This window comes from Squalius cephalus (genome assembly GCF_949319135.1).
Source record: "Squalius cephalus genome assembly, chromosome: 25".
In the NCBI taxonomy this organism is placed as follows: Eukaryota; Metazoa; Chordata; class Actinopteri; order Cypriniformes; family Leuciscidae; genus Squalius; species Squalius cephalus.
Window position 1 is genome coordinate 4,521,103 of NC_137146.1, and position 20,179 is coordinate 4,541,281.

Genomic DNA, 20,179 nt, shown 5'->3' on the forward strand with positions numbered 1-20,179 from the left:
CGCGGGGAACTTCGCCGTGATTGGACGTCTCGGCTGTCAATCAAAGATTAACGACAGGCAGCACTTTACATGGCTCACAGTTTAAGCATGTATGCGGACGCGGAGCAGGGAGTATAAAAAAATAATATTTTGGTGTTACTATCAAACAAAGGTCAATATTCGTGCAGAATCATTTCCTCTACGTCTTACGCAACATCTACTATGATTATGTGGCCGATTTAGTTAATATATTATCTTATTTTAAGTTTATTATCTCTTTACAACTGTGGGTCAATGACAAGGAGGTCTGAGGAATTATAAAGGATAATCTTTTAAAAAATATAGTGCCATCCATTGCCATGGGAATTTCATAAAATGTTAAAGTATTAATGTCAGTTTCGAACAAGATACATACATAGCAAAGAAGATATTTTGAAGAATATGGGTACGGGGGATATGGGGGGAAATACTATAGAAGTAAATGGGGCCCATCAACTGTTTGGTTAACCATATTCTTCAAAATATCTTCCTTTGTGTTCAGCTGAATAAAGAAATATATACAGGTTTGGAACAACTTGAGGGTGACTAAATTATGACACCATCCCTTTAAAGATTTTCTAGGATTCATTCCTTTCCATAGAAGTGGGAAAAGACCACCAGCCCCTCGAACCCCCCTTCCCATTGGCTTACATAAGCTGTTCAACTGACCCATTTCACAGCAGGAATACCTGTGGGTCAGCATGGGACAGGCTTTACCCCACTGTTTCATTCGTATCTTTCACCTTTCCCACAATTATTGATTCCTGAAGTCAACATGCTCACTGTTATGTGAATCTTGACCTCATGTTGAGTTCATTTCAGTTAGATTTGCAAATTAGCGCCCTCTAGGTGTTTACTGCTACAAACAATGATTGCAGACTTCCATGAAGAGGTGTGGATTTTATTATGATAAACTGCATTAAAGAACTTTGCATCCATTTTAAAATACTAGTGTCAGACAGACAGATAGATAGATAGATAGATAGATAGATAGATAGATAGATAGATAGATAGATAGATAGATAGATAGATAGATAGATAGATAGATAGATTAACTAAAACATTTTAGATACTCGAGACAGCTCAAATTTCCAATGTGAAACCCAATAGTGGGGCATGTTGTCACAATGAACAAAACAAATAAACAAAACAAAATTTCAACAAAACAATTATGAAATTGTCGAATGCTTGTAAAACCAGCATTGCAACAAACACTGTATTATGACATTGGATACATTTATACATTTAGATAATTAACATTGACAGTACATGACAACTTTCCCCAACCAGACATTCATGGTCCGGATAACCTTTCACTAGGCAATTATTTCACAACCTTTATCATATATACCTCAGAAAAACACCGAGGTCCGGACCACAGTGAACTCCTAGTTTTAAGAACTCCCCTTTATGCAAACAGAACAGATTCCCAAAAATAAACAATATTGATGTAGTGTGATTTTTTAAAGCACCGCTCAGTTTGACCACACGAGGCCGCTGTTTGTCCTCTTCCACTGACAATGACAGGCGGCAGCGCAGCATCCCGCATCACACAGAAGGATGCTGGCGACCATGTCTGAAAAAACACGTACACAAATGGCTGACGAGGTGGAAACAGCGATGTAGCTTTGAAAATGCCATCCTTTTTGGTCTCTCGTTTTCTTTTCTTTCTATTTTTGTCCAGTTTTAAAGGGATAGCTGGCAAATCGATCCCTGAAAGGGAAGCTCTCGGTGAGTAGAGAATAAAGGGGCGCATAGCGGGTCTGGACGAGGGAGTGGTGGGCTATTTTATGTGTAAAACATCGAGCAAACGAGCTAAATACGAAGGCAAAAGCATATTATTTGTATGCATCAGCCTCTGATTGCTAAATGCAAATTCTGAAATGCAGATTTTGACGAATTTTACTGTAAATGGATCGCATGGCTTTATAGAGCAGAAACAATAAGTGCATATTATTGCAATACTGGCCTTTCCCTGTTAGAAATTCCTATTGGCTGCACGAAAAAGCATATTGAATCTAAACAGCTTTTGGTGTGCCTGTCAATTATGCAAATCTAAGATTTACTGAGGCCCACTGGCAGCTCATTACAGGCGCATTATAAGTGTGTGCATTTATTACTTCAGCTGTCTATATGATTGCATGCTATTGTTCCAGAGTGAGCTGTGAATGCTGTTTGAGAGCTGCCTCATATTTTTTTTTATGAGAATCATGAAGCTGTCTGTGTTCAAATCTAAGAGGTTTCTATACCCATTGGGTCTTTTAGTGCATCAAATAATAGGTTAAAAGGACCATTTATTATATTTGATGTTTGACTTCCTATTTCTGAACGTAAATATGTCTGGTAATGCTATTGCCATGCATCTGGTCATGTGAACTTGTTGTATCCCTCTCAGAGGTGCAGGTGAGGGTCCAGGTGTTTGACGGCGGTGATCTTTCACCCCTGTCCAACGCTGCTATTACGGTTCATGGGAACCAGAGTGTGCTGGCACAAAGCAAAGCAGGCAGTGATGGCGTACAGGTGGTCAGCTTTCTGTACCGCACAGGAACATGGGTAATCATTACAGCATCTCAGAGAGATTACCTCACCAGCTCAGTGCCATGGCACGCCAGCCGCGTACCCCGTGAGTAAACACTAACCTAAAGAGAATACATTATACATCTTGTAAAAATCTGTCATTGACATCTGCTAATTCTGATATACTGTAAGGGAAGTTTATATTGATGTCCATTATTATCATGCTGTTCAGTCTGGCATAACAGACATCTGTGCCCATTTTATTTTACTACTTATTTAACAAATCTCTCTCTGTGTTAGTATATGCCTCTGTCAGTCTTTACCTGATGGCCCAGAAGCCTGGCACACTGATCCTATATGATGATGTTATCCAGGTCTTTCATGGCTCCCCAAGTAAGAAAACATCTGTGACCTTTAAAGCAACTTGTATATAAATACACACGATTCAAATCCTTATCAGAAAATATATGATTATTATTGAGGATTGTGGGTTACGAAAAAGTGACGTTGAGTTGGCACATGTGTCCATATATCAATATTTTCTTCTCAAAGCTTTCAGCTTATGTCAACCTGACACTTCAGTTTCCTGCAGCTGTCACCATAGCAACAGCAGAAATATTCCAATGCCATTACAGAATCTTTTGGCATCTGAATCTGCTATCTAATTGCTCCAATTCCACTATAATCATAGGGCCTATATTGTGGAGTAAAGACAGCCATTGTAAGATTTTCTGTGACGTGCTTTGGAGAGGCTTACATTTCACAAAATATTAGAACAAAGGACGTGGATTGCCTAACTGGGAACCCAGCTATGTAGCGTACATCACATTTAGTGATTTAGCATACGCTTTTATCCAATGCAGAGATGGCCTTAGTTGTCATACACGCTCATTAGAAGACATTTCCATGCCAAAACACACTTGGTTTACATTCTATTCTGGTCCATTTCAGTTTTGGCCATTAATGAACATTTCTGTGTGAATTCAAAGTCTCCAAATAATGTGAAAAAAGATCCACCTCATACCATTGATTTATCAAGAAACACATTTAGACCCAGACTTTTTAATTATGTGGCATATTAATCTCTATAATAAAAGTAGTAAAGTTATGTTTCTTTTCAGACATTGCATTTAATTTCTATAGAGTCCTATAGTCGGGTTCTGGAAATAAAAACTCCATTCATTTCCTCCATAGGGAAACTGATTTTGAATGTTAACTTATAAACCTTTAAAGACAGACCTACTGTGAGCTACAAGGTTGTTAATCAATGGTATTTGCTTCTGTTGAAGCCGTCATCCCGCATGATTCAACTTAGTTTTAAAATAATCGTGTTTAACAGTGGAATTTGTGGTGAAAAACTACATTTCCCATGATGCTGCACAGAAAATTCCACCAATCAGAGAGTCGAAACAATCAACACTCTTAAGCTCAGTCCACTCCCATGAAGCACTGTGAATGATGTAATCGAGTCGATCTTTCTACGCTCTCAAAATAAGCAACACTAAGGAACATTTTTTACCTTAAAATAATGTTTCCAAAATCGTATCAGTGGTTCATCAAGTCGTAACAGGGTGAAAGGCACTTCTGGATTTGCTTTGCATCCCTATATCGGCTATAACCACACTATACAAGTTCGCCAAACCGGGTCGCGTTTCTGTAGTTCGAATGAGACATAAGAAAACTACAAATTTGACTTGCTTTACGTCAGGCGTTACAATAGTCATTATTTAGTTTTTCTTCGTTTCTGATGTCGCAATACATCATACTTTCATGAAATCATGCAACATACTCTACCTTGTCTGTGGACATCGTTCATTCAGAGCCGGTGCTGGATAAACAGCGAGCGAGCGTGCGTGCGACATTAGACTGCGGGCGGCGAAATTATTTACGACAGCGGTAATGGACAATCGCTGAGGACCGAAGAGGAAAAGTTCCTTAGTGTTGCTTTAAATGTTTGTATATATATGCATATTTTGCTATAAATGTAAAATATATTGTTTATATATATATAATCAATATTTGTAACTGAGTAGTTTTATGTTTCTACATAATTTTTTTAATTCGATTATGCTGTTCGCAATGCTTCATTGTAGTTCTTTCCCTCACTATTTGTATTTTTGTCCCATTTTCAAAACCTTTTTTGTTTCAAATTAAAGTTTGTAGTGGTTCACCTCATAGCTGATTGTCTTAAAAAATACTTTTTTTAAAATCCCTATGTGACAAATGAATGGAAAAAATACTTCCGAAACCAGTGTCGCTGATAAAGTGGGCGGGCACTAATGTACTCTATTACTGTGTAAACCTCCAGGTGGGCGGAGCCAGCCATGGCTGCAAGTTCCAAGGCGGAGCCTACAGTTTAACTCCTCCTACACAGAACTGACCGCAGTTTTAACAACAGCCAGAGAGCAGAATGAAATCAACTCATTCCCTTATCCACTCGCTCTGGAACCAAACAACACAGGTCCGAAAAACACTACAGTCTCTCTATATAAGACTAAAAATTGTGAGATAAGAGAGTCTTGCAGTATGAAAGAGATCTATAGACAATACAGTATATTTATGATGGTGTAACTGTGCTAAGGAGGAGAGAATGGCTGGACGGACCTGACAACGATAGCAGCGGTCAGTGCACAACTGTTTGACCGCGAGGGTCGAGCGGTTGAGGTCACCGAGCCCGTTCATATCTCCGTGCCTCTGCCATCTGATACTCGCATACGATCTGCCACCAGCATTCCTGTATGGATGTACGACACCAAGACAGGTATTTACTATTATGCTTAAGACACCTTAAAGACATGCTTTTATTTAACAAAGTCCTCCAGAAAGTCCTGCTAAAGCCCAGTCAATGCTAGCTCATCATTTTGTAAATAATGCTATGTGTTTGTTCCCTAGGACTATGGGTACGAAATGGAACGGGATTTATCACTCGAGAGGGATCACAGCTAACGTGGGACTTCACTGCCTCCCAGCTTGGCTACTGGATCGCAGCCTTTCGTTCTTCAGCAGGTAATATACTCAAATGCAACCGCTTTAGTTCATGCCAAAAAAAATGCACACAAATGCTGAGCATGCTTTGTATTTGAACACTAGGCTCAGGTTTGTCTCACCCAGGCCTGAGGGACATCACAGCTTACCACACCTTCTTCCTGCTGTCCATCCTGGGATCTCTGGCACTGCTGGTACTAGTGTTACTCTGTGTCCTACTCTACTACTGCAGGTGTGTACTAGTTTGTCTAAATCCTGTTTAATTATAAACAAAATAGGCTCATTGGAAGAACATTCCTCCACCTAAATTTTTTTTTAACCAAAAACGTATTTATACATACCAAGTGTGCCGCACGGCGCGCACACGTCCTGAAAAGTGAAGCCAAAGCATTTCGATCGCCCCCTGGTGGGTGACTGCAGTATAGGTCTTACTAAACCCCGCCCTCTCCATCTAAGCAAATGGGATGCAAGCCAAACTTAAAAATCCAATTACATTTCAAAAGATTTTTTTCCCAAAGATTGTTTTTTGTCATTTTAGGTAGTTCTCATCACGCAGATGTATGTTCAAGTGTTCGTTTTCCCAATAAGTTTGGGTTTTAGTTCATTTTTTGATGCGATAAAAAGGGGGTAACATCATGATTGACAGCTGTGCTTGCAATTGAGGGCGGGACCTTGATGCCGCGGATCCACCTCAGGATCAGACTCGGGCTCCGAACGAAGTGTTTCTCAAACTGGGATATTTTGGCTTCATTTTTCTACAGAGAACGGAAGCGGAGACGTGCTGTCCATCTTTTATCACAGTCTATGATACATACAATTCACTGCAGTTTCCAGCTGAAATGAACAGTAGTGGCAGTAAAACACCAGCAACGTTTAATCCATTTCTCACAAATTATGATTAAAGCGGCAGATTATTGATTAATAAAGTTCCTTACACAATAGTATGTTATTATGACCTCAAAACACTTTTACCATATGTGTATGATTTGTAAACAAATAAGTTTTGAAATTTGCAAACTAAAATTGCATTTTCATCTTATGTTTGCTTAACATTTTCGGTTAGTGTAGGTGGTACTTTAGTTTCAAACGCAATATAGCATTAATCATTTAGCACTACACATTTAAGTTCAACTGCCACGATATGTACAACAACCAACAACATTGCCAGATTCATGTTAATCGGTTTTGAATAAAACTGAACACGCTTTTAGCACCACTCACAGGACATTTCACTTTGAAACGATGTACTATAAAATCATTTTGCAGAAATGTCACCACAGGCATGTCTTCCCACTGAACCTGGGTTGATTATAAGATATATGTTACAATATTACTAAATGTCAGTATTTATTTTCCAGACGAAGGTGTCTGAAGCCCCGACGGCAGCAGAAACAGATTCAAGCTCCGTCTGGTTTGAACGGATCCAAGCGGGACCAAGGCACCTCCATGTCCCACTTGAACCTCATCTGTGGTGGCCATGCTGAACCCGCTGCCTCCAATGGCAACTTGGACGCCAACAAATCCGAAGGATCCCCATCCCATGCCTTCAAGAGTGCTCGGGAAGAGTTTACCAGAAACATTCCTGCCCATAAGCTTCGGCATTCCTCTAAGACCAAGCAGTCCAAAGGTGCCCAAAGAAATGCAGAGAGTTTCCCCATGAAGGTGCATCGATCCACAGATACAAGCAATCTGGACAGCAATCTTCTACATGAGGACTACGGCCTCAACTACAGCCCTGGCGAGAAGGACGACTATCGCCGGAGGCACGTTGTGAATGATAACCGCGGCTACACGTCTGATCCGCCTTCTCCACCAATTGTTGACAAGCCACCGGAGTACTCGCAGGTTTTGCAAGGGCCAGATCACCTTGCTCGTCCAACGTCACTCAACACGCAACCAGGTCAGATTATATTCTGCAGCTCATTGGATCAGATGAAGGAGAATATGTACCGTTCTATGGTACCAACTCTTGTGATCCCGGCCCACTATATGAGGCTCTCGTCAGAGTTCGGTGCCACAGATCAGGGAAAGGATGGAGCGAACCAGGCAGACAGAGACGGACAGAATTCACAGGGAACCAGCAGCGGGATTCAAGGCCAAAACCACCAAGGCCAGACCCCCGGTTCAGGTCATTCAGAAGCCCAGCAAGGTGCATCTCCAGCAGGCTCAGATGATAGTGTTTGGCCCTCAAGTGGAACACCAGGACCGGTTCACATCCCTGTTTTGTTCAACGACTCCACCATTTCGCAGATGAATGGGGAGCTACAAGCCCTCACAGAGAAGAAGCTTCTGGAGCTGGGGGTGAAGCAACACCCTCGTGCCTGGTTCATATCACTCGACGGCCGTGCCAACGCTCACGTACGCCACTCATACATAGATGTAGGTGCTGATCTCGGCCACGGAGGCACGCACAGCGGAAACCACAGCGCACAAAGCACATTGAGCGCCCCTGCCGGGAGCAGTAAGGACCGAAACGGCGATACAAGTCTCCATGATACCCAACATGAGCGCAAATCCGCGTCCGGTCGCAAGACCAAAGAGGAACACCACGGAAGCGGGCGCAAGGGCCACGGAGGAAACAGCGGTACAAGTGGCGGGAAACACTACTTTAAACCAACCTATCATGACCCTCTGGACCTCAGTGGAGGAGTGAGCCGCATGGGGGCCAGTTCGCCACTGGAAAACCCTTTGACCCCTCTTTTGGATGACGGTCCCGAGGAACCAAGGGGGTCTTCAATGCCGAGAAGGGGTCGAAGCAGAGGGAACAGCTCACGTAGTAGCAACAGCGAAACGCAACGTGACTCTGTCACCAGCCCAGAAGATGACAACGACCTTGACGATAAAGATGAGAACAAGAAAAGTCCCTGGCAGCGTATTGAAGAGCGCCCACTTATGGTGTTTAATGCCAAGAAGTAGAGTGAGAAAATCTATCCCAGCAGCTGCCTTGACCAATTAGACAAACTTAAGATGTGTTCGAATTGATAATGACTCGAATTGAAAGTTTTACAAATGTCACCCAAAAATGCTCACACACAGACTTGATTATTTGTGTCTTGATAATTTGATAGACATTTCCAAAAAAGAAGAAGGGCGAGTGCATTCAGATAAAGCACAACACATCAACACACAAAGAGGAAGACTTTGTCTTACAGTCTACGGTCATTTCCAAACCAATTAGACTCTTACAAACTATTGGATCCAAAAGTACCTTTTCACTCTCAATGATTTGGGGATAAAGAACTTTTTGAATGGATGGATTTTAGCTTGTGTCTTTAATATGTTGGATCAAGAACTTGATGTCTCCACAACTTCATGTTAAACTTTAGAGACCTGTTTCCTTATTCTAATGCAGTATATTTATTGGTATCCCTTAGTTCTTCTACCTTCAATATTCATCATTTTGATGTCAATTCCTCATTCAATCTTCCATCTGAAATTTACAATTCAGATTTCAAACATTCCAGATTTTTTACCGTTAGTCCTTAATTATCTTAAGTAGATTGAGGAAAATTATATTAAGGCTTTTTATGTTCACATTTATGTGTGATGTGATGTTATAGCAATTTCTGTAAGTTATTACATAATGCATTTTGATTTATTGTAATATGAAATCCACATTTTTCACTCCAATGCACATAGTTTAAACCTAGCACTTGAAGATTTGTTTAGGAAAAGCTGATTCCAAATGAAGTTTTTCAATGGGATCCTGTTCTCACTTACAATGAAAAAGCATTGACTGTGGTTTAAATGAATGTATATTCCCCACAATTAGCATTTTTAGTCGGCCTTTCATTTGTTTAAAAGAGAGCCATTTGCATTTTGTGTATATGTATGATAGCCTATATGTGCATGAGAAAACTAGTATAGGACAACAGATTTTTTATGCCAACAAATTAAAATAGACACTATTCAAGCATGAAGGAGGATACTAGATGCATCTTATATTGATGCCTAATGGGAAGAAATTTGCCAAAATTTCAAATGCCAATTTGAAATATTCTATACCAGTTTACAGGCCAAAACTTTCCCAGCGCTGTTAATATTCACGCTGTCTGTAACTTGCATTGACTGTGACAAAAAAATCTGACTTTGCTCATTTTAAAAAGCCATTCAGATATTAAAAGCTAGTAATTTATGACACTTCTTAATTTGTTACTTTTCTATGTACAATTTTTCAAAAAAATTATTATTATTTGACTCGTGTTAACCATCATCAAAACAAGCACAACACTTTACGCAACATTTTATGAATAATTAAGGCAGATTTACAGGGTACCGTATGGAGCATGACGGCTGAGACTCTCGAGAGCTATTTGATGACTATCAAATATGATAGAAAGAGACTTTAGCAAAAATAGCTCTGCTCATGCTGATCTGATGCCAATCACATGTAGACCAGTGATTAATGCTGTCTCTTGCAATGACTGTCAACTCACAGCAAATGACAGCGCTGTTGCAACATGTCTCATATGTGTGTCACTTGTTTGGCAACCCTTCCTTTCTTCCTTAAACTTGACTGGAACTGAGGTTAAGCTCTGGATAATTCATCACAAAGTTGGCGATTAAGCGTGATTAAAATCTAAAGTGTAGTAGCTGTTGTTGTGGAATTCTACAGAGGATTATCTACTGTAAGTGCTGAAACCCCTAATCCTTACATAGTCTCAAAATGTATAAAAACTCACCCACAGTTTCACTGAGTTTAGTGCACACTCTTTTTAGCACGAGTTTTACTCAAACCAATAAGAGCTGAAATCAAAAGCCATTCACTTCCTCCATCTGTTCAGATTTTGTTCACAACCTGTGGGTAATTTACACAGGAAATCTCGATATGCCTTTGTCAATGTACATGTGGTGCTCTAAAACACATTTCCCTCTGTACTGTGTAAATATTTCTCTCTTTGACTGGATTATGAATATGGCTCTAATGATATTATGATGTTGTTTCCATTGTGCACAACAGCTTTGCTTAATTGTTCTAAAATCATGTCAGATGGATCTTTTGCAATTTTATAATTTGTTCATAATATCCTATCACATGTGAAATGGACTGTTTCACTTCTGACGTGTCCGAAAGTCATGTGCTAATAAAGAAATTCCATTTCTTGTGGGTTTTTCCCTTCATTCCTGTTTGTATTAAATATGAAACAGAAATTTTGGTCTACAGAGCAGATAAGCTGTCAATCATCTTTTGAGTATAGACTTTCATTGTCCGCATATAATACCGGCTAATGCAATGGATCACTACAAAAATGTAGAAAAATTGCATTGAAGTGATATAATATGAACAAATTTCACACAAAGATTTCACAATAATGACCTGTGAGACTAGATACTGACAGAAATAAATTTTATTTACCCAGAATTCAAATGCTTTTTTTCCTGAAAGTCTGGTTGTCTTGATAACATATGATCTAAATCATACATATTTCCACACCTTATCATAGGGCAAGCTTAAAAATGCAAAGACTTTTCTCTGAATTTCTAGCTCTAATTAAACATGGTCAGAGCTGCTAATTAAAGTCTGCATGCTCTTGAAAAGTAGATGCAGGTGTGTTTGATCAGGACTAACTAGTAGATCCAGTTCAAGGTTGACCATCTGTGTTTGTTTCATCTTTAAGGCAGGGTGGTGTGAATCGTGCGATCTATGGTTAAAAATATGGACAACACAACCAAGAGTTGTAGATTAAAAGACGATTGATCCAGCATCTAATAAGCTTACAGCAGGGGGATAATAAAACGACTAAATGTCAGAATAGAGCAAGGTTGTTTAATAAAGCCTCTTGGAAATCAGCCATTTCTACTCTTGCTTCGACATACTTTAGGCCTACCTGCATGTCATTGCATATACCACAGCCAATAGTAAACCAGTTTGTTGGTTCAGGCAGGGATTAATCAACCATTATGAATTGGAGAAGATGTAGAAGTTTCACTTTAAAATGTATACTTCACATTCTCAGACTTGTCGTCGCGCTCCAGGACTCGTGACGGCGCTAATGTTCAGTGTTGAATGATTTACCAAGAGGAGGAAGAGAAAAACATTGCTTTCAAGCGAACAGGTCAATGTTATGCACACAAATAATGGGAATATATTTATCTAGTATTATTAAAGAGTCGTCAAACCCTTTAGAAACCTTCCATTAAGCGCGAGATTTGTGTTTTGGGGTTTCTTTGAGGTTCGTCTTTATTTTCGTTTATGCAGAAACGCTTTTATAATCTGTTTACAGCATATGAAGTAGGTCATTGCTGTTGGGTAACTGCGTTTTCTGTATATTTTTAACATTTTAAAATGCCAGTAGTGTTTATTAACATTTATAATCACATTATTGTTGTGGTTTGAGTGATTTTAAGCCAAGTAAAATTTGTCAACTGATTTAACTTGTGTTTTACCGCTCAATGTACAGATATAAACAAGTCGACAATCATAATGTTAGTTATTATTATTAGAAATGTTGTTTGAGTGTGTCATGTTTCCTACTGCTCTTATAAATGCATATTAATGAGCCCAAATTTCAATTGAAATTCCAGTGGTGGCCGCTAGAGAGCGCCAATGATCAATATTCTTGATCATTATACTTTAAATGATAATGGGTAAATTATGCTTTCTGTCTGTTTCAGCATGTTTCTGGTGGGGTTAACCGGAGGAATCGCCTCAGGGAAGAGCGCAGTGTCTTCTCAACTCAAAGAGCTGGGCTGTCCTGTCATCGATGCAGATCTGGTTGCCCGAAAAGGTGTTTAGTCCTGTTTTTCTATATATATGGTGAATGTGTGTGTATAAATGTGTGCTTTATTTGTGTGATTTTTCTCTGTGCTTCAGTGGTGAAGCCCCAGAGCCCAGCATACAGACTGATTTTGCGGCACTTTGGACAGGAAATTTTGTTAGACAATGGCGAGATTGACAGACAGAAACTGGGACAGATAATCTTCTCCAACCCAGAGAAACGAAGACTTCTGAACTCCATCACACACCCAGAAATACATAAAGAAATGTTCAAACAAATACTGCTGTACTTCATCAAAGGTACACTCACACACATGCATAAAACAAAGCAGATTATGAGTATCGAGCATGAGTCTCGTGAATAAACGCTTGTGTTTGTTGTTCTTTAGGCTACAGGTATGTGATTTTGGACGTCCCGCTGCTTTTCGAAACTCGACGTCTCACTCGGTTCCTAACCCACACTGTTGTCGTATACTGGTATGATATACATATACATTTTTATATCTTTTAGTTTCTCTGTTTTTCATAAATCATTGTAACGTGAGTCAGATTGGGTTGGTTACTTTAAAGTAGTTTTTAACGCAGATAATAATGTTATTTTAGTATTATTTATATACCAATTTAGTATTTTGAATTAGCTTTTATTTTTATTCTATAGGTTTTCATTTTAATTTAGTTTACTTTTTAATGTTCCTTTATATTTTTCTTTTTCATATTTGTTTTAGTTTTATTCATTTTAGTACTTCAACAAATGTTTTTTGGCTGCCAATTTCTAATTTTAATGTATGTTTGCGTTTACTTTTCCAGCTTTGCAATAATTTTTCTAATAGTTTTAGGTAACACTTTATGGGTAACACTTTATTTTAAGGTGACATAGTACTTCATGTACTTACTATAGTAATAACAGTAAATTATGCATAAAGTAAATAACCCTAAACCAAACCAAAATATTACTCTGTAATTATTTGAGTAAGTACAATGTAACTACGTCACCTTACACTTTATTTTAAGGTGTCGTTGTTACAGTGCAATTATATATTTAAGTACTCAGTAATATTAAGCAACTACATGTACTTACTATAGGGTTAGGGTAGGATTATTATTTGGTTAGTTGCATGTATTTATGCATAATTTACTGTTATTACTATGGTAAGTACATATAACATATTTAACAAGGACACTGTAAAGTAAAGTGTTACCAAGTGTAAGCCAACACTGAGATCTCCCCCTGACGAGTGTGTATTTTGGCAGTGATCCGGCGACGCAGCTGTCCCGACTCATGCAGAGGGATGGTCTGAGTCAGGAGGAGGCCGAAAAGAGAACTGGCGCTCAGATGCCCCTCAAAGAGAAGCGTGGACTGGCCAGTCACGTGATCGAGAACTCAGGCTCTCGCGAGGACACTCACAGACAGGTCCTGCGACTGCACACCAAGCTGGAGGACTCCATGGAGTTTCTGGTCGTCAGGGCGGTCGCCGTGGCAGCCGTCGCCGGGCTCGGCGGTCTGTTCCTGTATACAGTCAGACTGCTCGTCTCTTAGCAAACATACAGAACTATTAAAGGGATAGTTCCCCCAAAACTGAACATCTGTCATCATTTACTCCTGTATGCATTCCTTGCTTTTTGAAGAATGCCAAACAACATTGGACCCCATTGACTTTCACACTAAGGCCTAATCCTGGCTTAATCTAACGCCTAACTCATACAGGTTTGGAATGACATGATGACGAGTAAATGATGACAGAATTAAAATTTCAGTCTGAAAACAATAAAGAATAGGATTTTATATTTTAACATTTTCAAGTTTTCTGTTAGGGTTTTATTGGATGTCTAACCTCACTTGACCTCACCATCGACAGCTAGTTTGCAGCCTGAGCTACATCTATAAAATCTCCATATTGACGGTTACTGTACGCAGCTGTGTTATGTGATTCTGCGGATTGTACCGGACCTCATAGCACAGTAGAGCAAAAGCACGGGCTGCGTAACTATCAACACTATAATTGTGATTAATCTTAAATGAAACATATTGTATAAAATAGAACTGACAACAATGCAACATTTTTTTTTTTTACCTCAACTTACATTTATTTGTTAATTATGAATTCACGCTTTCATAAAATGGAACGAATATATCAGTATCTTCTGCTGCTCTTTGTGAACATCATATTTTGATCTATATCTAAATTAAACAGATACAACATCATCTGCTGTACTAAACTCACACTTTGTGATGCTAAATGACCCATGCAGTGATTTGCATATGTAAAACGGGTAAATATTTACATGTCAACAGGAGAATCACACTTTGACATAAGCAAAAGTCAAGAGTGTTGTTCTGAATATTTATTGATATAAGTCCAGATGGGAGAATTATGCAAGTTTTTGTTGTGGTAAGCTGCAGTTGTTACTTTAAAGAGCTAATTTTGACCTGATTTAACCCATAAAAATAGTTTTGTTGGTATAAATGATCATATTTGGGTTGGTTCAGTGGTATATTTTCAGATCTCTTAAGCAGCAGGTTTAGTTGATGCAGCTACATTAGTAAGAGCGTATATGTTCCTCTCGCAGTGTGAACATGAGTAATATACATGTGTATCAGACGGAAACACAGACAGATATGGCAGTTGTGAGTTCTCTCTCTGTCTTCTTCACTCACTTCGCTTCATCTTCAGGCTTGGCCCATGGTGATGTTCTCTGACTTTAATAAGCTGTTCTTATGCTAACACAGAGTGACGCGGGCCAGCGGCCCTGCACAGTAAGACCTCTGTGTGTGTGTGTGTGTGAGAGAGATGGTCAAGGTTTTAAGATTGTGCATCTGTCTTAATAGAATGGATGATGATGGTGTGTGTGTGTGTGTGTGTGTGAGAGAGAGAGAGAGAGAGCAGTCCTGTCAGAGTGCTTTAGTCTATGTTCATCTGAAACAGAATCAAGCGTCTGCATATCAAGATGTAAAGTAACTAGAGTGAAAAGTAAACTTTTTGAACACTGTCACTTTGGGAAATGTTACTTACGAGTGAAATTCACAGAAATATCAACCGCAAAAATCACAAGAAATAAAATAAGAAATTATGTTTTTGGCATAAAAGAAATGAAGCCTAATTATTATTATTATTATTATTTTTTGCATAGTGATGACATTATTTTGTATCTCAATTGAGCACACTTCCCACCAAAATTCTCATCAATGCATCCAGAAGTCTTTTTTTTCCATTAATTACAAAGTACAGTTGAATTTTTAATACTTCAAAATGTATATATATATATATATATATATATATATATATATATATATATAATATATATATACACACACACTGTATATAGTGCTATCAAACCGAATAATTGCGATTATTTGCATCTAACGTAAACGTTTGTAAATATATAATATTTGCATGTATACATACACTCATACATATGTATATATATATATACACACATACAAACTTTTATATTAGATGCGACTGATCGCAACAGCACTAATATATATATATGTACACACACATTTATGTAATTAAAAATACACGAAAAACAGTAATATTGTGAAATATTATTACATTATATTGTTATATCATAAAACAAGCTGTTTTCTATTTTTTTTTTTACTTTTTTTTCTGTGATCAAAGCTAAATTTTCAGCATCATTACTCCAGTCTTCAGTGTCACATGATCTTTCAGAAATCATTCTAATATGCACATTCTACAATTTTCTAATCATTATCAATGTTGAAAACAGATGTGCGGAAAAGAAAACAGATTCTTTGGTGAATAGAAAGGTCAAAAGAACAGCAAATAGAATTGAAATATATTGTAATTGAATAACTTTGAAATTATCTTGAATTTGAATAATCTTTACAATCACCTGCATCCTTGAAGATTTTTTTTTTTTTTTTTTTTTTTTTTTTTTTTTTCGGAAAATGGTGAACTGGTGGATAATTGAAATTTTTGTATTGGTCCTAAAAATAGGCATTTTCATCAAGTTTTTTTTTTCTCTTGAGTGTGAGGAGACCCAGAGATGTTCTTGACGGTTTTCATGAGATCCGCCCTTACACAGCTGGTTTGTGGTTTGTATGGGATGGCCGGCAACAGTGAAGCATTTGAGTCCGTTTACTGGGTGTAACTGTGTGTGTGTGTGTGTGTGTGTCCTGTGCCCCCCCCCCCCCCCAACTCTTTCTCTCGCCTGCGGGTGTGTCCACATCATAACACACTGTCGCTGGTCGAGTCACCCAGCCCTATCACACCAACTCAGCTGGAAAACACCCACCTAATGAGAAGTGACAGCTGCTTTGTGTGTGTTTGTCAGCGAGCGTGGATTTCGGGGTGTATGCCGGAACTTATTTGATATACTGAATTTGACTTCTTAAAATATGGTGATAAAAGTGCACATCAGGGCTTGAGTGAATAAGCACGTTTCCATGAATTCTTGGCAAATTAACCAACATGACCTCAGACAGCAACATAGTGTCGGCCCAGATCTGGCCCACATCTGGTACGCGTTGAGTCCACATGTACCAGATCTGGCCCGGATCTGGGCCGACACTATGTTGCTGTCTGGATAATGCTATTCTACATGCATCTACTTGAGCTCTTAAAGGTATAGTTGACCCAAACATGACATTTGATTTCTGTCATCATTTTCTCACTCTCATGTCGTTCCAGTCCTGTGTGAAACACAAAGGTCTATGCATTAAAAATCAATGTCTTACGATTTTGTTAGATTCCCAAAGTTTTTTGAAAATATCTGCTGAATAATAAAATGCATACAGCTTTGGATAGACATGAAGTTGAGTAAATGATGACAGGATTTTCATTTTTGGGTGAACTATCCCTTTAATGTGTCCTGAGAATATGCAATCCTTTTAATAGTAATATCAGAAACATTAATTTGCACCTCTGGAACAATCTGAAAGCACATTTCACACAATCATTGTATCAGGTAAATCTAAATTACAGCTACAGTACGTGACATTAGATCCCAGCAGCGTTTCCGTTTGTCATTTACAGTCTGGAGGCTGTTGGAGCAGATAAACCATCAGCTGGCACTTTACATGAGCCACATGCAGCCCACCTGCCAGTCTGAGCACAGCGGGCCGGCGTCTCGCTCACAGCTAAAGGTGAGATCTGTTACTCGTCTGACTTCTGTGAACTCACGTCAAACTGAGACTGAGCTGCTGCTGGTGTCATTGGCGATGAGAGGATGGATAAACGAATGTCCTCATCTGCTTTGCACCACGTTTACCTGAAGCCTTGACATTGCAAACTGACATTTACATGAACTGAGTTACTCAAAAGTCTAATATAATTCCACCAATCACAACCAGCCCCGCCCCTTCATCATAGACAGAAAGCCACGCCCATCCTCCATTTCCACGCCACTTTACATGGCCTGGTTTCACAGATTAAGCCAGGATTAGGCCTTAGTTAAATTAGGACATTTAAGTAGCTTTTATTAACATTACTGATGTGCATCTTGAGACTAAACAATGGCTCTGAGTGAGTGACATATTTCAGTGCAAGTTGCTTTCAGTTAAAACAGCTCAAACATGCATTTAAGTCTGGGACTAGGTTTAAACCTTGTCTGTGAAACCGGGGATATCCACCTTATTTTTCAACGCGGATGTGAGGTGTTTTGTACAGCTAAAAAATAACTGGAAGCGAATGACACAAGAAGCCAGACATATTAAAATGACAAATAACCGCACCCGCGCTTCCATGAAAAATAAGGTGGATGCATATGAGAATTTTTGTGGCAAATTCTTTTGTCTTTTGAAGTGAAAAAAGTTGAAAACATACTGTAACTTTCAGAAAATGTCCTCAGACCAAAAAAAGCATATACTGAAGCCATAATATAGCATATATTAAACCAATCTTTTGTTAAAAGTGCATGTTTAATGTAAAAATCTTTGTAAAAATGTTTAAAATGGCGACTATGGGAACGGAAGTCCCGCCTTACGTTTGTTTACTGTAATTTTTGATACAGTAGCCTACATTGTTGTCAGATTTTGTTCCCGATTTAAAAAATGAGTGATGGCGAAAAACAAACTTATTTTATTTCAGCTAGCTAACATTTCAAAACATTTATTTAGTTTAACTTGATACTAAAAAAATAAAACTGAAATAAAAAATTAATAAGCCACATTGACATAAAAAATGACAAAAGACAACTTCAACTATAAAAACTTCAACTAAAATAAATTAAAATGTATTTTATTATAATAAAGTACATTTAGGTTTCAAATATAATTAAAATAAAATAAAATAAAATATAATTAAATTAAATTAAATTAAATTAAATTAAATTAAATTAAAAACTCATTCAAAATTCTAATAAAATAGTAGTATCTAAATTATACAAAAAAAAAAAAAGACTGGTTTTACAACTAATTATTTGACAACCTTTTATTCTAAATATTATATAGTAGATTGGAGTTGCATGGCTAAAATTACTGCTTGGGGTTTTTACAAATATGCCCACAATGTGATGACTTGCCTTATTAAATAGACTTTAAGTATTGCTAAACACCAGAAGAACTAATAGAAAAAGTAAAATGAAAGTTCACCAAACCTGCTGTGTAGCAGCTGCCGTTTCACAGATCCTTCTGAAGAATCCCAATGTTACAGATTTAAGGGGCTGAAGCTCATTTTCATCATCAGTTGTATCATTTCGGTTTGCATCTCCACAGTTCTTGACACATTTGATGTTGTGGAGGCTGTTATTAGAGGATGGAGCAGTGTGAGTGCAACAATTTGCTAAAACTAATTTCACATGTGAAAAAGGAGGTTACATGAAAGTCTAAAGGCACAGCAAAAACAACCATGCAGGAAACTAGTCATGATAGTCTAAATTATTACTGAAATTACACTGTAGAAATGTTGATTGCCCTTTATTTTAAGGTGACATATGTTATACAGTACATTGTACTTAGGCCTACTCAAATAAGTACTGGGTAATATTAGTTAACATGTTCTTACGGCTAGAGTTAGAAATAATGATGTGCATGAATAAATCATTTATAATAAATGCTACAATATTCCATAAAAAAAAAAAAAGAATTGTCCATTTTGATTTCATGAGGACTTTAACAAGTGTACTTTGTGTGTTTTTTTCTAGCATATGACAATTCCCAACTTTAAACAGAGATTCCTGGTATCAGAAAGATCTCTAAATAACATTACTGAAGATCTTGCACAGTCTCTGATGAGAGCGCTGTAATGTAAGCAGGTGTCCCGCTGTAGTCTCAAGTCTGTCTCGGTGAGATAAGGAAAATGGGCTTATCAAAGGGGTCTGGAAATGTCATCGCAATCTTATGCACAAAAATCACCTTCATCTATGCCTTTATGAAAACAACCTCACACTGTCTTGATCCGCTGATTTACACCGCTTCTAACTAGCAGGGCTGACTGTGATCTTTAACAACTTAATCCATGAAAAATAAGGGATTATTCTATTCTATGCGATTGTGATTTGCTTTGGCAAAAGCTCAACAGGCTATGCATTATGTATTATCGTCATGTTTCCTCATGCTTTTCCCCGCGGGAAGCCTGTTATTGGCAGATCTCAGTCTGTGAATTGTTTGTGTTCAGAGCGCAGACCGTTACCTTTCTCACCTGTCAGTCATCGGCTGTTTGTTTTCCACCCTCCGTGTTTTGATGTGCGCGTCGGCGGGTATCTTTGTGTCTGAGATGACATTCTGATTGCGATGACTCTAATTTGAGGATACACACAGACACCCTCAGAGGAAAGGGGCAGGGGTTTATTGGTAGACTGACCTCTCCTTGATGTTTGGTTATTGGCTATTTAGCAGACGCTTCTTTTCATGCGCTGCGACTTCAGTGCACTTACCCGAAGGGCAGTCCTGGGGTTAAACGCCCTGCTCAAGGCCACAGTGGTCGTGGGGCAACTTTCCAGGTCATCATTTGCCCTTTCTGGGACCTACTGTACAAC

General features: G+C 38.4%; 2 protein-coding genes across 3 annotated transcripts; both read left to right on the plus strand.

Moving 5' to 3' along the window:
* The first annotated feature begins 1,547 nt into the window (after positions 1–1,547).
* Positions 1,548–10,640, plus strand: fam171a2b (family with sequence similarity 171 member A2b). Its single transcript, XM_079863013.1, has 8 exons — positions 1,548–1,749; positions 2,414–2,641; positions 2,836–2,928; positions 4,844–4,996; positions 5,117–5,296; positions 5,428–5,541; positions 5,626–5,752; positions 6,879–10,640. The coding sequence occupies exons 1-8, from the start codon at positions 1,653–1,655 to the stop codon at positions 8,434–8,436; spliced, it is 2,550 nt and encodes an 849-aa protein (XP_079719139.1). The 5' UTR covers positions 1,548–1,652; the 3' UTR covers positions 8,437–10,640.
* A 799-nt stretch (positions 10,641–11,439) lies between these two features.
* On the plus strand, positions 11,440–14,441 carry dcakd (dephospho-CoA kinase domain containing). 2 transcript variants are annotated; one of them, XM_079863051.1, is made up of 5 exons: positions 11,440–11,576; positions 12,136–12,248; positions 12,335–12,538; positions 12,628–12,715; positions 13,490–14,441. In XM_079863051.1, the coding sequence occupies exons 2-5, from the start codon at positions 12,137–12,139 to the stop codon at positions 13,773–13,775; spliced, it is 690 nt and encodes a 229-aa protein (XP_079719177.1). In that variant the 5' UTR covers positions 11,440–11,576; position 12,136; the 3' UTR covers positions 13,776–14,441. The 2 variants fall into 2 exon arrangements, with proteins under 2 accessions (XP_079719177.1, XP_079719178.1); XM_079863052.1 differs by having other exon boundaries at positions 11,530–11,693.
* The last annotated feature ends 5,738 nt before the right edge of the window (positions 14,442–20,179 follow it).

Bases quoted from the DNA above. Each gene is read 5' to 3' on its own strand.
- dcakd (XM_079863051.1), top strand. From the start codon at position 12,137: ATGTTTCTGGTGGGGTTAACCGGAGGAATCGCCTCAGGGAAGAGCGCA. The intron at 12,539-12,627 runs GTACACTCACAC...GTTGTTCTTTAG, and splicing joins ACTGCTGTACTTCATCAAAG to GCTACAGGTATGTGATTTTG. The intron at 12,716-13,489 runs GTATGATATACA...GTATTTTGGCAG, and splicing joins CACACTGTTGTCGTATACTG to TGATCCGGCGACGCAGCTGT.
- fam171a2b (XM_079863013.1), top strand. From the start codon at position 1,653: ATGCCATCCTTTTTGGTCTCTCGTTTTCTTTTCTTTCTATTTTTGTCC. The intron at 4,997-5,116 runs GTCCGAAAAACA...AACTGTGCTAAG, and splicing joins TCTGGAACCAAACAACACAG to GAGGAGAGAATGGCTGGACG. The intron at 5,753-6,878 runs GTGTGTACTAGT...TTTATTTTCCAG, and splicing joins GTCCTACTCTACTACTGCAG to ACGAAGGTGTCTGAAGCCCC.